General features: G+C 36.4%; 1 protein-coding gene across 3 annotated transcripts in view; it reads left to right on the forward strand.

Moving 5' to 3' along the window:
* Nucleotides 1-21028, forward strand: part of ANKIB1 (ankyrin repeat and IBR domain containing 1) — a 145384-nt gene that overhangs the window by 87463 nt on the left and 36893 nt on the right. For all 3 annotated transcript variants that reach the window (XM_043462572.1, XM_043462571.1, XM_043462573.1), the window contains 3 exons: nucleotides 5161-5278; nucleotides 13321-13529; nucleotides 14710-14798. In XM_043462572.1, the coding sequence (XP_043318507.1) occupies nucleotides 5161-5278; nucleotides 13321-13529; nucleotides 14710-14798 (416 nt within the window). The remainder of the gene's footprint in view (nucleotides 1-5160; nucleotides 5279-13320; nucleotides 13530-14709; nucleotides 14799-21028) is intronic.

A 21028-nucleotide genomic window follows, 5' to 3' on the forward strand; every position in this document is an offset into this window, starting at 1 on the left:
TGTTGAGTTTTAAGCTAGCTTTTTCACTCTTCTTTTGCACCTTCATTAAGCAGCTCTTTAGTTCCTCTTCACTTTGTGCCATTAGTGTCATCTGCATATATGAGGTTATTGATATTTCTCCCAACAATCTTGTTTCCAGCTAGTGATTCATCCAGCCTGGCGTTTCACATGATGTACTCTGCTTGTAAGTAAGCAGGGTGACAGTATACAGCCTTGACATACTCCTTTCCCAATTTTGAACCAGTCTGCTGTTCCATGTCTAGTTCTAACAGTTGCTTCTTGTCCTTTATACAGGTTTCTTAGGAGAGAAGTAAGGTGATCTGGTATTCCCTTCTCTTTAAGAATTTTCCAGTTTGTTGTAATCCACATAGTCAAAGGCTTTAGCAAAGTCAATGAAGCAGAAGTCGATGGGATTTTTTTTGGAATTCCCTTGCTTTCTCTATGATCCAGTGAATGTTGACAATTTGATCTCTGATTCCTCTGCTTTTTCTAAATCCAGCTTGAAAATCTGGAAGTTCTTGATTCACGTACTGTTTAAGCCGAGCATGAAGGATTTTGAGCATTACCTTGCTCGTATGTGAAATGAGTACAATATTATGGTAGTTTGAACATTCTTTGGTATTGCCTTTCTTTGGGATTGGAATGAAGACGGACCTTTTCCAGTTCTGTGGTCACTGTTGAGTTTTCCAAATTTGCTGGCATATTGAGTGCAGCACTTTAAAAGCATCATCTTTTAGGATGTGAAATAGCTCAGCAGAAATTCCATCACATTCACCAGCTTTGTTCATAGTGATGCTTCCTAAGGCCCACCTGACTTCGCACCCCAAGGTGTCTGGCTCTAGGGTTATGTGGGTCATTAAGGCCTTTTTTGTATAGTCCTTCTGTGTATTCTTGCCATCTCTTCTTAGTCTCTTCTGCCTCTGTTAGGTCCTTCCTGTTTCTGTCCTTCATTGTGCTCGTCTTTGCATGAAATGTTCCCTTGGTATCTCCAATTTTTTTAAGAGATCTCTAGTCTTTCCCAGTCTATTGTTTTCCTCTATTTCTTTGCATTGTTCACCTAAGAAGGATTTCTTATCTCTCCTTGCTGTTCTCTGGAACTCTACCTTCAGATGGGTATATCTTCCCTCTTTCCTTTGACTTTCACTTTTTTTCTTTTCTCAGCTATTTTTAACACCTCCTTAAACAACCATGTTGCCTTCTTGCATTTCTTTTTTCTTGGAGATGGTTTTAGTCACCACCTCCTGTACAGTGTTACGAACATCCGTCCATAGTGCTTGAGGCACTCTGTCTACCAGATCTAATTCCTTGAATTGATTCATCACCTTCAGTGTATAATCATAAGGGATTTGATTTAGGTCATACCAGAATGGTCTAGTGGTTTCCCTACTTTCTTCAATTTAGGTCTGAATTTTGCAATAAGGAGTTCATGATCTGAGTCACAGTCAGCTCCTGGTCTTGTTTTTGCTGACTGTGTAGAGCTTCTCCATCTTTAGCTACAAAAAATATAATCAGTCAGATTTTGGTATTGACCATCTGGTGATGTCCATAGGTAGAGTCTTCTCTTGTGTTGTTGGAAGAGGGTGTTTGCTATGACTAGTGCGTTCTCTTGGCAAAACTCTGTCAGCCTTTGCCCTGCTTCATTTTGTACTCCAAAGCCAAACTTGCCTATTACTCCAGGCTTCTCTTGACTTCCTACTTTTGTATTCCAGTCTCCTGTGATGAAAAGGGCATCTTTTTTTAGTGTTAGTTCTAGAATGTCTTGTAGGTCTTCATAGAACCATTCAATTTCAGCTTTTTCAGTGTTAGTGTTTGGAGCTAATAGACTTGGATTACTCTGATGCTGAAAGGTTTGCCTTGGAAGTGAACCAAGATCATTCTGTTGTTTTTGAGATTGCACCCAAGTACTGCATTTCAGACTCTCTTGTTCACTATGACAGTTACTCCATTTCTTCTAAGGGATTCTTGCCCACAGTAGTAGATATAGTGGTCATCTGAATTAAATTCTCCCATTCCCGCCCATTTTAATTAGTTCAGTGATTCCTGAGATGTGGATGGTCACTCTTGCCATCTGCTTGACAACAGCCAATTCACCTTGATTCATGAACCCTAACATCCTGGGTTCCAGTGTGTTACTATTATTTATAGAATCAGACTTTACTTTCCCCACCAGACCACACCCACAACTCAGCATGGTTTCCGCTTTGGCCCAGCCTCTTCATTCTTTCTGGAGCATTTCCCCATTCTTCCCCAGTAGCATATTGGATTCCTACTGACCTGGAACTAAACAATGTATTAAAATGCTTCACATAACCTAGTTCAATTGCAGAGATTCAGAGTGATCATGTTACATGTTCATGTAGGCAGTATGTCTTTTTCCTTCAAGAACTATTTTTCCTCCATTGTTACTTATTTAAGTTTTAAGCTGTGTATTTTTTTAAGAAAGGAATCTATACAGGTTGCTTTACATTATTCCTTTCTTAATATATCTAAAATCAAATTTTATTTTGTTCAACATAAGTTAGGTAGAATGAAGGCTACTCTAAAGAGGAACATTTAGGAATTAATACCAGGAAATATACAGCTGCCACCACTGGGAATATCAAGAAATGTTGTTTTTCATTATCAGTAGCCAAGAAAAATACCTGGAGTCCCAAATCTGAACTTAGAGCACATTTTCTAGAAGCAGTGTTATATATAGTGAATAACTTCTAGGCCAGAATGAATACTCAGATTTAATCGTGAAGGGATTTGTGAGTTTCTGCGTGAAAAGCTGTATTTTATAAATTAGCTTAAAAGCAAGCTTTACATGATGATTTGGGGGTACTATTTAAAGGATAGTTTGGATTAAATTTCCCTTTTTAATTTCTTTTTAGTTAGTCCCTAGAGAGGGATATAATAATAAACTATATTCGAAGTTTAGGTTAATTTTTTTTTCTAGTTAGGGTCATAGGATACCTGTAATATGTAGAGATTCATGGCAGTATAGCTGAATGCATGTATTGGTATAGTAGACTATTAAAGAGCGTGCCTTGTGGTGTATTCAGTATAAGGCTTTACCGTCGTTTATAAAAAGAGTAACACTGCAGACTGACTGAGTGCATGCTCTGCCAGTGTTTAAAGCTCTTTAACAGCCCCAGTGACTTTTCTTTAATTTTTTTTAATTAAATTTTTTTCAACCAAACATGCTCTTTATAAAAAGCACAGTAAAAATTTTAAATATTCATTGTTCTACCACTTATAAATAATACTTGTAACATATTGCCTTCCATTTTTCATCAGTGTGATGATATTGGACATTTTGTATCCTGTACTTTTTTATTTTCCTTAACATTTCTTGATATTTATAAACTTACAGGAAATATTTTGAGTGACTGCTGACTACTCTTAACATGTAGATATCCTTTAACTCCCTTAAAGTACATTTGAGTTAGTTGCATTTTGTCACTTTTATAAGTAACAGTGCAGATGACCAGTTCTGTTCACATTGCAATTAGACCTTAGGATGAATTCCTGTAAGTAAGATTATTGAGTCAAAAGATGAATATTTTAAAGACTCATGGGATGTGATGCTTAGTTTTTAAATGACATACCAATTACTATTTTTACCCACAGTATATCAGAGGACTATTTCACTACAACCTTAGCAATATTGAGGGTGGTGGTTGGGTTTTTTGTTTTTTTGTTTTCAAACAGCCATTTTGTTGGGTAAAGAGCTTATATACTTAAGGATGTTTGTGTTTTTGTGACTTTCGATATTTTAAATTTACTGATTGCCACAGATTCCTTATGTATTAAAAGCAACACAGTTTTTATGTTTAAATCTTGGCAGTGTTTTTGCAGTCAAGTCTGTCAGTCTTTCCTGTCATGAATGCACTCATTGCTTATATATGCATCCTTACCAGAAGACATGTTAGGGTTAGAAAACTTGTATCAAGTGAGAGAAATAGCCTTGATGAATAGAGTTCCTGTCATATGGGGTTGAGTAAGAATTGAGGAAATGGTTTCCATGATAATTTAATAAAGCAAAACAAGAAATAAAGTTAATATCTAATTTTAAAATATCTGTAAATCAACTGTAAAAGTTGGGGTTTACTAACTGCATACTGTTCTGGGGTTTCCAGAACTCTCTGGAATATTTGATAAATGACACCAAAGGACATCCTCAGTGGTTGTAGTTCTGATAAGTAGTTCAGAATTTCTGCTGTTTTTTAAGTTGTTACCTTTAGTTCTGTGCTTACTGCAGTAAGCTGGTTACATCTGTTTAAAGGATTGAAGTAGATATTTATATCAGTATTAGTAATAAAAATGCAATATTGAATAAAAATAAAGGCAAATTGCTAATGTTATGCCTTATTATTACAGTAGCTACAAATCAAGTTCATGGTAGTGATTGCCATAAGCAGGATGGGGAAATTAGGGAAGTGAAATGAGGAAAACATGTCACAGGTTATTTTGGCATTTATAAACTTATGAATAGTGAGACATTTGTGATTTTATTCTTTATATATTTTCTGTTAAAAGCAAGGGGGGAAAGGATAAAGGAATACAGAAGAATAAAAAAACACCTGAAATGATAAAGTACCTTTATGGAGTGTTAACAAACACTTGAATAAACAGAGATAATACATTTATGAGTAAGTTGAATAGTATGTCATAATCACTTTTCTCCAAATTCAGTCTTACTAAGTGTAAATGTTGGTGGTTCAGTGATTAAAACTGTATCTAAGTGAATACATACATATTCACATACAGCTGATTTGCCGAAAGAAAAGACTGGATAAAAATACTTGAGAGCGTTAATCATGACCATTGGTCAGTGGTGAAATTGTAGGTTTTTATTTCTAATGCTTTTTTTTTAGTATTATTTAGATTTTTGAAACTATCAAGTAAGATGATCTTGTCGTTATAGTATAATTCTTTGTTTTAGAGTGATGAGGTTCATGAGACCAGGCATCTACTTTCCAACTTAAAAAAAGACTTGTGATAAAGTAGTTTTGAAATTCGTGATAGTGGAAGATACAGTGAGTGCCTTTTTAGCTTCATTGCCAACCCAGAACTGAAAGATTAAATAAATGATAACCATATATATTTATTTACAGATTTGCAGAACTTCCTAAAGGTATAATAGCCAATTTAATTTTGTTTTTCTTCTTTTTAAAGCCATATGAAGGATTAAGACCTCAGGATCTTCGTAGATTGAAAGATATGCTTATTGTGGAAACAGCAGACATGCTCCAGGCTCCACTATTTACTGCTGAAGCTTTACTTCGAGCTCATGGTAATGAAAGAAATGTCCTGAGTACTTTCTGAAACTTTTCACAGTTAAAAGATGGCTGTTTTGAAGCACTTTTACGTTTCTCTTGTTTTTTCAGAACATTTTAAATACTTAATTCTTCTAAGAGCTAATTCTCCCAAGATTTTAAAATCATCAAAATAGAGATCTGTTTGAAAAAGAAATGTTTTTTAAGCAATAGATTTCTCTTGAGTTTCTTTTCTTTATTTCTTCCTTTGTTTCTTTTTTAAAAAATGCTATGCAGGCAAGGCACTGTAGAGATCAAATTCCTTTAAGAAGAACCAATTAATCTTTTTTCTTTGGTTATATTTATTTATTTGCCTTTTTTAACTACTTTCAATTTTTAGAAGAATGTAAATTTGGCACCTTGATCAAAATTACTGTAACAAATGGAAACAATGATATCTAAAGCTTACCAAGTATAGAATCTTCAACAGAATAGCAGATACTTTGCCCAGAACATTTGAGATCAAATTGAATATGGAAAGTTTTCTTATAAGCCCTTAGAGGCAGATCTGAACAAGCATACATAGAAGAGGGAAAAGAGAGAATGAAAATAAAACTTAACATTATGCAGATTTATGCCTTATTTTTCAGCATTTTTTTAATGTTCTCTCAACGTGGTTTTGCTCTTTATTAGATCTGTATAGTTTGGTTAATTAGTGATTCAGTTTTATATTTAAGCTACAATTAATCTTTTTTCTTTGGTGATATTTATTTCTTTGCCTTTTTTAACTACTTTCAATTTTTAGATGTTTTATTCAGTCTATTTAGAGCTTCATCACAATGGCAATATGTATTTCCCTTAAAACACTGTAAACAAATATACTAGGAGTGCACCATTTTAATCTTTACTAGTTACTGTGAGATTGCTGTGTAAGTTAATAAACACATTTGTAAATACATTGTTTGCAGGAAGTAAATTTCTGAGTTACAGCTCAGGAAAAGCCTGCTGAATTTATGTTGTAAGCATTACTTAACACAGTATAAGGGTGAAAAGACAGCAAAAATATCTTCATACATCCTCATCCCCTCATTGCAACAAACCCTTAACTGGGAGAAACTTATTCCCTTCTCTTTCCTCCTCCTCCTCCACTTCCCACTTACTGTCACCTTATAATATTCAGAGAGCACTTGGATTATGGATGTGAATAGAGAAATGCTTTCAGATAATCATCAGCCCACATACCCTAGTAACTGGTACTCAAAAATGGGATGGAGTTGTAAAGCGCTTTTATAATACAATGTTATTGTTAAAGGCAAGGATTGACTCTCTCGTTTTATTTTTGACATGGCATGTCCTGAAATAAATATCAATCAATATGAAAAAAAAAAAGGTGGCTATTTTAATGTTTTAATATAAAACAAAATAGTTTGCTAAACAAGCCTGAGTTGTTATTTGTGCAGTGGTTACTGCAGTACTCGACATCCTTGTGTTTTGAAGTAAATATAAACTGGCTATGAATCATAGAGAAGAAATAAGAAATCTCTTTTTGAAAATTGAACAAGTAAACCAACTTATAGATTGTCTAATTTTAGAAATGTATCTGATTTGAGCAGGGTTGAGAGTTGGAGTCCATAGTCCTAGTCCTGGTTTTGACATTAATTTTTACTAAAGCTGATTAAATAAAGTCAGTTAACTAGCAGTTTGTTATTTTTTTTTGTCAGTTGTATTTATGTAAAAACTGTTCCTCACCATGAAATGCACAAAGCAAAATCTATAGGGTCAACACAAGAACATACTGTTCCTTTTAAGGTGGGGTTTTTTTCATTCATTTTCAAAATTTTTTTGAGGACATTACCAACTTTACTTAGAAAAAGTGCTTAGCTTATTTTAAGTCCTCTGTGATCCTTAAGACAACCATTCTGGGAATTGTCACATGTTGAGTTGGACCCTCCAATTGCACACTTGATATTTGACATTTTGGCTTATTCAAAGAGTTTTTTTCTGATTTAGAAATTACTTTTAAAAAGGGAAAGGTGAATGGCTTTTCTCATCCAGTAATTTTGAAACATACCTCTTTGTTTTAACTATAAATCTTTATCATCTGTATTAAAATAGAATGCCTACTTCCAAAAATTTTTATATGATCTTTTGATTAGAAGAAAATTTTAAACTGCATATTTCATCTTCCTTTGGTCATTTCTGTGAATAATTTGGTATATAACCCTCCAGAATCACCAGCTTCAATATTGCTATTTCCCAGAGTTCTGTACTTGACACTCTTTTCCACTTTATATACCAGTGGCTCTAACTTTTGGTATAAATAAGAATTTCCTGGAAAACTAACTAGAAATTCTTAGGATAACTTCTAGAGAATCTAAGTCTTTTCTTTAGGTGCGGGAATAGGCATAAAAGCATGTGTTATAAACAGCCTACCAAATAGACCCTTATCTGAGAAACATTGTTGTGCACATTTATCTAATGACACCAAGGGTTTCAAAAACCACCTAGATAATAAAGAACATGTCTGCAACCTGACCTTAATGAAGTATTCAAGACTTTATTTCTAAATGGCTTTTTAACCTTTTCTCCCCAACCAAAGGATGTCCATACATGAACTCATCATTTCTCCCACTGTCTTGATAAATGGCCTCCACATTCATTCAGTCACCCTGACCAGACTGAGAAGTCACACTTTTCCTTCTACCTCTCTATCACATTTGAGCACAGCCTCCTCATTTCTCTTCCTAAATAGCTCCCATCCTCTCCCCAGTCTCCCTAGCTCTTTCCATTCTCACTGCCCCTGACTTAAATTCAGTTTGTCATTATTTTTCATCTAAATTGTAGTCCAGTGTTGGCATTCCTCTTCACCTGTATTCATTTTTTATATTGCATTTTAAAATTTTGAGCATTTATCTCCCCTGCTGAAAAACCCTTCACTGGCTCTCCCCAGACGTGGAACATCCCATCTCTTCAGTATATCTTCATGATTCAGGCTTGTGCATCTGGGCTGTCAGTCTCCACGTGTTTACCCCTCCTGCTTGTCTTCATTAAGCACCGCTTCCAGGAAATCTTTTCAGCTTATGTATTCCCAGGGTTACTTTGAGAGCCTTCCTGTCTCTTCCCATTATATTCTGTGCATACATGTGTCATAAACTTAGAATACAATATTACAATAATCTCTGTATTTGCTTTTTCTCTACATTAACCTGGGAGCTCTTAGAGGGCAGCTTTTTATTGTTTTTTTTGTTTCCACAATAACCATCCCTTAAAGCCCTGAGAACATAGTTACAGAATGAATAGATAATATATTTGAAATGTTATTTGTACATTTTAAACCCACCTTTTTATTATAGAACCCTATTTCTCCATTGTCATCTTTTAGAACTTTGAAGTAATCCTTTGGGGAAAAAATCTAGACCTGGTTCAAAAATGAAATTGAGGAATTCAAAATAGTTTTTAAAATCTTAGAATTTAAAGATATTTTCCTTTTAATCAGTAATAATGCTTAACAGTCATAATATAGAAACTTGTAAAGAAATACAAAATATCTTAAACTGTGTTTCTTTTGTGTAAGGTTCACAGCGACCTGTCCTTTGCTTGAGCTTTCAAATAAAGAGAGTGTATTTATATATAATATAGAGCTGACATAAAAGTAGAAGTCATTCATCTGTGAGGGGCTGTGTTGTGCCAGTTATATTAGAGTAGGCCACTGCTGAAGTGAAAGTATAGAGTCAACCACAGTAAATGTGTCTTAATCATAATAGTAGTCTAAGGTGTTTTATTTAGGTTAGGAATGGGGCAATGGCTCAGCTCCATACAGTTATCCCGACTGACTGAGAAACTCTGCCATCCTAACAGTGGCTTTGGAGGTTGCCCTAGGGATTCTCTCCGTTCCAGCCAACCAGTCAGAAAGGAAAAAGCATGCAGATAAAGATGTGGGAGGTTTTTTGAGCCTGTCCCAGAAGTGACATAAATCACCCCTGACATAAATCATTCCACTGACCAGAATTTAGTCACATGGTCACATTTCACTGTAAGCAGCAATTCTGCTCTGTGTGTAGACCCATTTCTGCCACAGGTGTCTACATTCGGCTAAGTTATATAATGTATCATAATTCTGACTTATTGTATCCTGTAAAAATCTAAGGCTAACTTAACCAGTAACTTTATTGTAATTAAAACAAAGATTTTCTTCTCTAGTGTTTACACATTATGTCATCAAGTATTTTTAAGTGATAAACTCCATTTTCACTCCATTGATATTTCCTTAACTTCTATTACATAATAGGCTCAACTCTAATAAGGTGATATCTAATTGAATTTTACTAGTTGACTTTTGTCTATTCTGTGATAACTTTTTTGATACTTAAGAGTTCTGTTAATACATTGCATTCCCTTGTTAGAACATAAAATAGAGGCTCATGCAGGCTTTCAAATGAACATTTCTTCTACATTCTTCTAGGTAATATCAATGACATTTGATAATCAAATAAGATTTTCAGAGGTAAATGATGTTAGTGAATAAAATAGTACACAGAACTACAGTTTACACTAATTGCTGTCAAAACCCAGATGGGCTCTGTTTCAGAGCTATTAAACTGAACTCTTTGGTAGATTTATAGGTTGTATCCTTGGTAACATTCATTCAGCTTTCCACAAGAAAATAGATTTAAGCATTATTGTATGTACTGTCAAATTTAGTCCCAAAGTAATGAGGTTGAAGACAGAAGACAGAAATGTTTGGCTATGTTTACTGAGAAGTAATTGAATTTTAAGAATGACTCTGTTAAAAATACAAAGGTCATTTTCTGAGCATTTCCTCAGTAATAAAAGTAACATGTATTAATAGTTGAAAGCTACCTAATGAGAAAATAAGTAAAATTTACTTGTGTGTTTGCTCAGTCACTCAGTCGTGTCCAACTCTTTGTGACCCTGTGGACTCTAGCCCGCCAGGCTCCTCTGTTCATGGAATTTTCCAGGCAAGAATACTGGAGCTGGTTGCCATTTCGGTTTTTTAAAATATGAGACCCAGTCTAGTTTGACTGTCCTTGAAGTAAATGTATATTAAAGTATTTTTTAAAGCTCCTTTGGAGACTCATCACTTCTAAGGTAATTAAACTTGAATAGTCCACATCTCCTCTCACTACTCTCTTCCTAGGAAATGACATCTTCTCCCAAGGCTTCTGTAGACATTTCTCCCTCTGGACTAGACTTCTTCTCTGAACTCTATACACTTATATTTAACTGCCTATTTAAAAGTACCTCTAGAATATCTCATCATGTCTAAAATTAAAATCACACTGTTAAACCTGTACCTGAATCTCTGGTATTTCCTATTTACATGGAAGGCGGCACCACCCAACCAACATGGTAGAACAGGGACAAAAACTTTGACATTTCTTCTCCTTCAGTCACTATATCCCGTTGTCACCAAATTTTCAGTCTGACCTCCCAAATCTTAACTTCTCCCTTTCTTTTCATCTCCACTGCGCCAGCCATGGCCTTAGCTGCATAATCTCTTACTTGTACTTCCCAGTAGCCTCTTCGCTAGTCTGCCCTTCCTCCACTATCCCCCTCTCCGATTTCTTTCTCCATTCTGTAGCCAGAAAGATCTGTTCAGATCTAACTGTGACAACCTTTTCTTCCTACCCGTATGCCAAATTTTTCACTGGCTTCCTGTCACTCATAAACTGATGACAGGAGTGTTATTTAGAAGTTCTATATGGACTGCATGCATACTAAGTCGCTTCAGTCATGTCCAAGTCCTTGTGACCCTATGGACTGTAGCCCTCCAGGCTCCTCTGTCCATGGGATTCTCCAGGCAAGAATATTGGAGTGCGTTTCCATGCCCTCCTCCAGGGGATCTTCCCAACCCAGGGATCGAACCCATGTCTCATGCAGCTCCTGCACTGCAGGCAGATTCTTTACCACTGAGCATCAGGGAAGCCCCCTGTATGGCCTAGTCCCGGTCTGTTTCTTCAGCCTCCCTCAAACGGTCCTTCTGGTCTCTGGAGACCTTTTACCTTGTTAGCTCTCCCTTTTACGTCTCCCTTTTACCTAGTTAGCTCTCATTCATCCCTCAGATGTTCACTCCGGGCCATTTCCCCAGTCACCTCTGACCTCCCTAAATGGGAGTCTCTACCTCTTCTTAATGCTGCTTCTGACAGTGATGATTTTTTTTAATGTGTTGATTTTATTTAATGACTTTCTCTTTACTAGACTTTACATTCCTTGAAAGCAGGAATTGTGCCTATTTTTCCTTCCCATTGTATCCCTACAGCTTGCATAGTATATGGCACATAAAATACACTCAATAGATGTTTGCTAAATGAGCTATATGACAGAATCCAAGACTAGAATTTAATTTGTTTGTGTGTATATAAATTATTGCCGTTCTTTTCTCCCTTTATTTAAAAGTGTTTTAATGGAGACTTGGAAAGTAATCATACTGTTCTAAGAAAGTTTGAACTTGTTAATTACAAGTATACCTTGTTTTATTGCACTTCACTTTGTTGTGCTTTGTAGATGTTGCTTTTTTTACAACTTGAAGATTTGTGGCAACCCTACCTTGTCCGACGATGGTTAGTGTTTTTTAGCAATGAAGTATTTTAATTACGGTACTGTAGTCCTGTTAAGTGTGCAATAGCATTATAGTAAAAAAAAAAAAAAAAAAAGCCCATGTAGTGTAAACATAATCTTTACATGTACTGGGAGACAAAAATAATTGTATGACTTGCTTTGTTACACTGTGTTTTACTTCAGCGGTCTGGAAGGAAACTTGCAATATCTTCAAAGTATGCCTGTGGTGACCTATCAAAAACCTCAGGTCCATTTAGCAACATTTCCCAGAATACACTTGTATGCAGAGCTTTTCAGTTGTTGGATTTTTCTTCTTTGTAATCTGACTCCTATTTCCAATCTTATCTTCCATCTCCCCAAACCAAAGTATAGTACCCTGGAACTTTACAGAGCTGTTCACATCTCTCCATTGAACTTCTATGCCTTTGCACCTGTGGAAACACACTCTGTCTTCATTGCATACCTGAATCCTAATTATCCTGTTAAACCGCCAAATATATTGACAGTATGGATGAAAAAAGTCTTCCATACAGAGTTTCCACAGATATTTGTATTTGGTTTGTAAAATGATATAGAATGGGCCTATGATAAATAATTTACTCTATGTTACTCTTGACCTGTGCTTTATTGGGCTGCAGTGGAAAGAACACAGACTTTGGATTCACAGAAGTTTGCTTCACATACCTCATATCTGTTTGAGCCTGGCCAAGTCACATAATTTCCCCAAGTCTTGGTTTCTTCACCTCAATAATGATTGGAAAGTTTATTGGGAGGAATGGGTGAAATAATATATGTTAAACACCTAGCAAAATCATTGGATATATCAGTTTATTGTTTTTAAAGGTTTAGGTTTTTGTGACTCTGTATAATAACATAGGTCACTTGGCTGTTTTGAAAGTATTCATAGTAGAAAGATAACCTTTTTTAGTTAAGCCAGATTCAGGCTCACTTAATATATAATTTACATCAAATTCCCTAAAACTTTATAATCATAATCCCTTAAGAAGTTCTTTCTGCTTTCAAGATGTTTATCAAATGAATTTTTAGGAGTTGCTGGCATTTTGACATGTTTATTATGAACTATGTAATATTTTACAACTTGATAGCAGTGAGGCCAATTGTGAAGTTATATGTTATTCTTGAAAGAATAAAATGGCTTAATCAAACCTTTACCAATAAAAATTTAGTAAATTCCAATGATGTGTGAGCCACCACTTATGATTATGAGTAGAAATGCCTGAAGTTTTTAGCCATCATTTAAATGTTGACATGGTGGTTAGCCATGGTAAATTATAAAAGTTTAAATTCTGTTTAAAAATATGAATGGATATAACATACCTAAATATGTCATTTGTAATTACAACTTTGCTAACAAATAACTTTTCTTCCTACAGGACCTATAGCCCTGTAATTTAGTCTCTCTTTTGTTATTATGAAGCTCTTAAAACAGCACCATATTTTCTCTGTTATTTGAGAGATATCCATTCCATTTGTCTTAAAGACTGGGACAGGGAGAAATTACTTGAAGCTTGGATGTCCAACCCAGAGAACTGCTGCCAGCGATCGGGTGTTCAGATGCCAACGCCACCACCAAGCGGGTATAACGCCTGGGACACACTCCCTTCTCCGAGAACTCCAAGGACTACCCGCTCTTCCGTCACCTCTCCAGATGAATTAAGTTTATCGCCTGGGGATTTGGACACCAGTTTGGTACGGTTTAGTACTCAGTGTACTTCTCATAGTTTTAATTTTAACGTTGTTTCATGGAGCCTCTAGTTGTGTTCTTGTAATTGAATCCTGAACCCTGCTTAAAGGGCTCGATTATTTCATACTTTGGTTAAATATTTATTATCAGAGACTGTTTTTGTGATCCCTGAATTATAGATTGAAAAACAAGTGGGCTTTCTTTTCTCTTTTAAAACAAGAAACATTAAAGGTTTTGGCAAAACTGCTTATGATATTTTCACTGAAAAACTCCAGTTACTTACAGTTTTGAATAAGCCATATTGAAATGTTAAAAGTTGAGTTTGTGATAGGCACCTAAAACCAAAAATATGAAAATATTTTTATATTTTTTGGAATATATTTATAATATGTTGATAACTGTGTTTCAATGAAGCTTCTGGAGTTATTCATCCAGATACATTTCCTAATAAATATTTGCTTTTTATTGAGACACAGTACTGCCATTATATCCATTTTTAATTGTCAGACCATTGATGCACTTATATAAACAATTTTTATGTTTCTTGAATAATTCAGCTGCTCAAAATACATGATAAGTATGAATGCACTCCAGATTTTATCTGGACCTTCTTGGAAAACAGCATCCTACTTATGTAATTCGCATCTGTAACATTTTAAAGTTTGATTCTCCTAGTTATGCTAGAAGATACAAAGCTTTGTAGCATGGTTCCCTGGGTAGAAATCCTTCAATTGCTACTCTGAATATCCTGAGTTGCTGTATTGAAAAAATAAAGTTACTTTTTACTTTTGTAGATTTTCTGGGTTGAGTATAGGGTGGAGGACACCATATTGAAGTGGTTATCTCGCAAGGAGCAATTTGATCTTGACCTGAATAGATTGTAATGATTTATTTCTTATGTTTCCTTTCAAAACAAATAGTTGCTGACTAATTTAGCACATAAGTTTAGAATTTAAGAATTTAACTTTTGCATTAAAACATTTCGATCCCACAGCAATTTATAATGAGGTAAGCGTGATATTTGTTATTTAGTCAAAGATAGGCACAGTAATTTTAAGTTCCCTTATAATTTCGGAACACTTTGATTACATGAATTGCTGGCATTTTTTGCCATGAACTAATGAACAAAGGAATATTCTCCTTCGAGAGTATGACTTTGTTGAACTCATTTTCCTTCATTTTCAGTGTGACATTTGCATGTGCAGTATTTCAGTGTTTGAAGACCCAGTGGACATGCCCTGTGGACATGACTTCTGCAGAGGATGCTGGGAGTCGTGAGTATACACGCAACTCAGTGTTTCTCACTGCAGGGTAGCGCTGTGATTGGGCAGTAAAGCTGCTTGCTTTCAGTATTCAGTGATATGGATTATTTATGTTGCTTTCAGAGTTACACTGAAATGTATTATATTTTGCTACTAAAGCAGAATTTTGTTTTTATTTTGCTATCTTCCCATCTATTAATTTTATAAAATTGTTTAACTTAGTAATTAAGGTTATTTAGCTTAATGTGAGATACTGTGGGGAAGAAAGCAGATATATGTAAATAAGTTTTCTTGGTATGCTAGTTCATGTTGTAGTCAGTTTCTTATATCTCAAGCTTTTTTAGGCACTTATTTTCATTCTTTGAACTTTTTGTGACAAGCCAATAGACTTGAAAATCTGTAAGAATACGGATATTTAAAATTCCTTTTTAATCAATTCAAAGTTATATGTCTCTTCTAGGTATGATTGGTTTATATTACAAATTGAAATTTTATTTTCCTTCTCATGTTTGTCTCTGTTCTCCTTCCCATTACCTTGCCAATTTATGTTTTCTCACCATCCACTAATTTTATTCTAATATACTTTTCAAGGGAGGTTTATAAACAAAATGAAGATCACTGTAATGAGCAATATGATATCAGGTTATCCCTGGAGACACATAAATCTATTGATTGATGACCTAAGCAAGGCATGTCATTAATATTTAAGACAAAAGTTTTAGAACTATTCTTTCAAACTATATAAAAGTTTTTAAAACTGAGTACCAAGTGTAGGGAATTGAGGAGCACTATGTTGGATGAGACAAGGACCTGAGGACGTTTCCTGGTTTTCTTTTATTAGTAACTGTGTCGTAGTATAATTAACATATAGTAAGCCACATAATCAAATGAAATAATTCAAAAAGCTCTGACTCTATATACCATACAATGTCATGAAACAATTAAGTTAATGAATATATTCATTACCCCCCATTGTTTCCTCATTTCTCCCTGAAATGCATCCCACCCATCTCTTCCTACCTCCATCTTACACTTGCACCATCACCACCACCACCCCGCTCTACTTCCCATCTGTGGGCAACCACTGATCTTCTTTCTGTCTTTCTGGGAGAAGGAAACGGCATCCCACTCCAGTATTCTTGCCTGGAGAGTCTCATGGACAGGAGAGCCTGGTGGTCTGTGGTCTGTGGGATCGCAAAAGTCGGACATGACTGAGCACACAGCACATCACCTTTTCTCTATCTGTTTTCCAAATTGGAATATAAGGCAAGATTTTATTTGGAGGAGGGAGTAAAAGAACCTTTTATAAAGGGTTTTAAAAAATCAGAATAAAAAAAATTATCTGGTTGTTCTTTTTATAAAATAGATTAGATTCAACTCTGAGTCTAATTAGATAGGATCAAATCAGTGCAGTTGATAACAGATAAATTCATTGGCAAGGGTCAGAGCTCACAACACAAGCAAACTTTGACCTAGTTCTAAGCACAGAAAATCCTCCATAGGTTTAGTACTTTATTTAGCTTAAAACTGTCAACTGAATTGCATTAGGAAGTAGTATTTGGGTTCTACCAAGTTTGATATTGTTGACCTTGATTTCTCTATAAAATTGAGCCCCCCTAAGAGATTTACTTGAGTTTTTTTGAATTTTTTTCATCTTCCTCACCAAACTCCTATCACAGGAACCATCTCTCATACTCATGACAGACTAGCCATGAGAAATTAATGGTAAGATTTAAATTTGAAAGACTAATTGTTTTTTTCCATGGTCCCTTATCAGCCCACCTAATGTTCTCCTCACTCCTACCAGGTAGTTCTTGTCCAGTCAAGTATCTACAGTATCAGTAAAACACGTTCCAGGTTGAGTGATTCATATGTGAATGAAACAATTTTGAAATTAATTGCAGTCCTTTCATCGGACATAGAAAAGAAACTCCCCAGTCTAAGAAGCAAGGAAGAATTTTTAAAGGCCCTTAGATAGTTTGAAAACCTCTTAATTTATCTTACTCTTCTCTACCCCCTTGTCTCATCAGTCCATGCAGATGCTTTGAAGCATATATGCCAAGGGCTTAAATGAAAGGAAAATTAGTATTTTTCTGTCAAACCTAGAATATCCTTCCTGCTACTTATTAGTTGTTGATTTAAGTAAACAGTAACTTCCCTGTGCCTCAATTTTGTAATCTATAAAATGGTAACTGTGGTGTTACTTTATAGGAGTGTTTCCAGTTAATTGTTAAACAGCTAAATACATGTAAAATGCTTAGAACAGCGCCTGGCACATAGTAACCACTCAGTAAATGTTAGTTATTAGAATCTTACTAAGCTCAGTAATGAACAGTAGAGTGGGAGCTTAGGATATAATCTGTGAAGCTGACCTACAAGATAAGTTAAGCTTGATCAAGATTTCCCTCTTTTACTAACATTTATCAACATTATGTTATACTTTTAAATTTAGTGAGAAATTTTATGTTGCTGAAAATTGATAGCCTAGCTCACAGAGAAGTTATCTGTTCTTCAGTAAGGTCTTCTGGTTTCTGTCTTGTAATTCCCCAGAAATTAAACCTGTTCTGATGTATTTCAGTTCAGTTCAGTCGCTCAGTCGTGTCCGACTCTTTGCGACCCCAAGGACTGTGAGGCACGCCAGGCCTCCCTGTCCATCACCAACTCCTGGAGTTTACTCAAACTCACATCCATTGAATTGGTGATGCCATCCAACCATCTCATCCTCTGTCGTCCCCTTCTCCTCCTGCTTTCAATCTTTCCCAACATCAGGGTCTTTTCAAAGTCATTTCTTCCCATCAGGTGGCCAAAGTATTCTACTTTCAGCTTCAACATCAGTCCTTCCAATGAACACTGAGGACTGGATGGACTGGTTGGATCTCCTTGCAGTCCAAGGGACTATCAAGAGTCTTCTCCACCACCACAGTTCAAAAACATCATTGCTTTGGTGCTCAGATTTCTTTATAGTCCAACTCACATTCATACATGACTACTGGGAAAACCACAGCCTTGACTAGATGGACCTTTGTTGGCGAAGTAATATCTCTGCTTTTTAATATGCTGTCTAGGTTGGTCATGACTTTCCTTCTTAAGAGTAAGCGTCTTTTAATTTCATGGCTGCAGTCACCATCTGCAGTGATTTTGGAGCCCAAAAAAATAATGTCAGCCATTGTTTCCACTGTTTCCCCATCTATTTGCCTTGAAGTGTTGGGACCAGATGCCATGATCTTAGTTTTCTGAATGCTGAGTTTTAAGCCAACTTTTTCACTCTCCTCTTTAACTTTCATCAAGGGATTCTTTAGTTCTTCACTTTCTGCCATAAGGGTGGTGTCATCTGCATACCGGAGGTTATTGATATTTCTCCTGGCAATCTTGATTCCAGCTTGTGCTTCATCCAGCCCAGCATTTCTCTATGATGTACTCTGCATATAAGTTAAATAAGTGGATGACAGTATACAGCCTTCACGTACTCCTTTTCCTATTTGGAAGCAGTCTGTTGTTCCATGTCCAGTTCTAAGTGTTGCTTCCTGACCTGCATACAGGTTTCTCAAGAGGCAGGTCAGGTGGTCTGGTATTCCCATCTCTTTCAGAATTTTCCACAGTTTATTGTGATCCACACAATCAAAGGCTTTGGCGTAGTCAATAAAGGAGAAATAGATGTTTTTCTGGAACTCTCTTGCTTTTTTGATGATCCAGCAGATGTTGGCAATTTGATCTCTGGTTCCTCTGCCTTTCTAAAACCAGCTTGAACATCTGGAAGTTCACGGTTTACATATTGCTGAAGCCTGGCTTGGAGAATTTTGAGCATTACTTAACTAGCATGTGAGATGAGTACAATTGGGCAGTAGTTTGAGCATTCTTTGGCATTGCCTTTCTTTGGGATTGGAATGAAAGTTGACTTTTTCCAGTCCTGTGGCCACTGCTAAGTTTTCCAAATTTGCTGGCATATCGAGTGCAGTACTTTCACAGCATCATCTTTTAGGATTTGAAATAGCTCAACTGGAATTCCATCACCTCCGCTAGCTTTGTTCGTAGTGATGCTTCCTAAGGCCCACTTGACTTCACATTCCAGGATGTCTGGCTCTAGGCGAGTGATCACACTAGAGTCATGAATATCTGGATCGTGACGATCTATTTTGTACAGTTCTGTGTATTCTTGCCACCTCTTCTTAATATCTTCTGCTTCTGTTAGGTCCATACTGTTTCTCTTCTTTATTGAGCCCATCTTTGCATGTAATGTTCCCTTGGTATCTCTAATTTTCTTGAAGAAATCTCTAGTCTTCCCATTCTATTGTTTTCCTCTATTTCTTTGCAATGATCACTGAGGAAGGCTTTCTTATCTCTCCTTGCTATTCTTTGGAAGTCTGCATTCAAATGGGTATATCGTTCCTTTTCTCCTTTGCATTTCACTTCTCTTCTTTTCACAGCTATTTGTAAGGCCTCCTCAGACAGACATTTTGCTTTTTTGCATTTCTTTTTCTTGAAGATGACCTTGATCCCTGCCTCCTGTACAACTGCATGAACCTCTGTCCATAGTTCATCAGGCACTCTGTCTATCAGACCTAGTCCCTTAAATCTATTTCTCACTTCCTCTGTATAATCGTAAGGGATTTAATTTAGGTCATACCTGAATGGTCTAGTAGTTTTCCCTACTTTCTTCAATTTAAGTCTGAATTTAGCAATAAGGAGTTCATGATCTGAGCCATAGTCAGCTCCCAGTCTTGTTTTTCCTGACTGTATAGAGCTTCTCCATCTTTGGCTACAAAGAATATAATCAGACTGATTTCAGTGCTGACCATCTGGTGATGTCCATGTGTAGAGTCTTCTCTTGTATTGTTTGAAGAGGGTGTTTGCTATGATGAGTGCGTTCTCTTGGCAAAACTCTATTAGCCTTTGCCCTGCTTTGTTCTGTAATACAGGGCCAAATTTGCCTGTTACTCCAGGTGTTTCTGGACTTCCTACTTTTGCATTCCAGGCCTCTATAATGAAAAGGACATCTTTTTGGGGTGTTAGTTCTAAAAGGTCTTGTAGGTCTTCATAGAACCATTCAACTTCAGCTTCTTCAGCGTTACTGGTTGGGGCATAGACTTGGATTACCGTGGTATTGAATGGTTTGCCTTGGAAATGAACCGAGATCATTTTGTTTTTGAGATTGCATCCAAGTACTGCATTTCAGACTCTTTTGTTGACTATGGTGGCTTCTGCATTTCTTCTAAGGGATTCCTGCCCACAGTAGTAGATATAATGGTCATCTGAGTTAAATTCACCCATTCCAGCCCATTTTAGTTCGCTGATTCCTAAAATGTCGACATGCAGTCTTGCCATCTCCTGTTTGACCACTTCCAATTTGCCTTGATTCATGGACCTAACATTCCAGGTTCCTAGGCAATATTGCTCTTTACAGCATCGGACCTTGCTTCTATCACCAGTCACATCCACAACTGGGTGTTGTTTTTGCTTTGGCTGCGTCTCTTCATTCTTTCTGGAGTTATTTCTCCACTGATCTCCAGTAGCATATTGGGCACCTACTGACCTGGGGAGTTCTCTTTCAGTGTCCTATCTTTTTGCCTTTTCATACTGTTCATGGGATTCTCAAGGCAAGAATACTGAAGTGGTTTGCCATTCCCTTCTCCAGTGGACCACATTTTGTCAGAACTGTCCACTGTGACCCGTCCGTCTTGGGTGGCCATACATGCATGGCTTAGTTTCATTGAGTTAGACAAGGCTGTGGTCCATGTGATTAGATCTGTTAGTTTTCTGTGATTGTGGCTTCAGTCTGTCTGCCCTCTGATGCCCTCTCTCAGCACCTACCGTCTTACTAGGGTTTCTCCTACCTTGGACGTGGGGTATGTCTTCACGGCTGCTCCAGCAAAGCGCAGCCGCTGCTCCTTACCTTGGACATGGGGTATCTCCTCATGGCCACCACTACTGACCTTGGACATGGGGTATCTCCTCTCAGCCGCTCACCACTCCAGTTCCGCTCTGATATATTTAGAATACATAAAATTTAAAAACATCATATATTAACTATGTCTGTGTACATTGTGCACTGTGACAGGGGAATATAAGTATTAAGATAAATTATATCTGACTTCACAGGGAACCTGTTCATAGCTAAAAGGAAGAGGTTCCTGCTTTGTTGAAAAAGCAACTTGTAGTTAGCAGTTCTCAAATTTTCAGTCTCAACACCCCTTTACACTATTAAAAATTGTTGAGGACATTTTTCACATAACTAGAACAAATAA

Source organism: Cervus canadensis, chromosome 3, assembly GCF_019320065.1.
Source record: "Cervus canadensis isolate Bull #8, Minnesota chromosome 3, ASM1932006v1, whole genome shotgun sequence".
Lineage (NCBI taxonomy): Eukaryota > Metazoa > Chordata > Mammalia > Artiodactyla > Cervidae > Cervus > Cervus canadensis.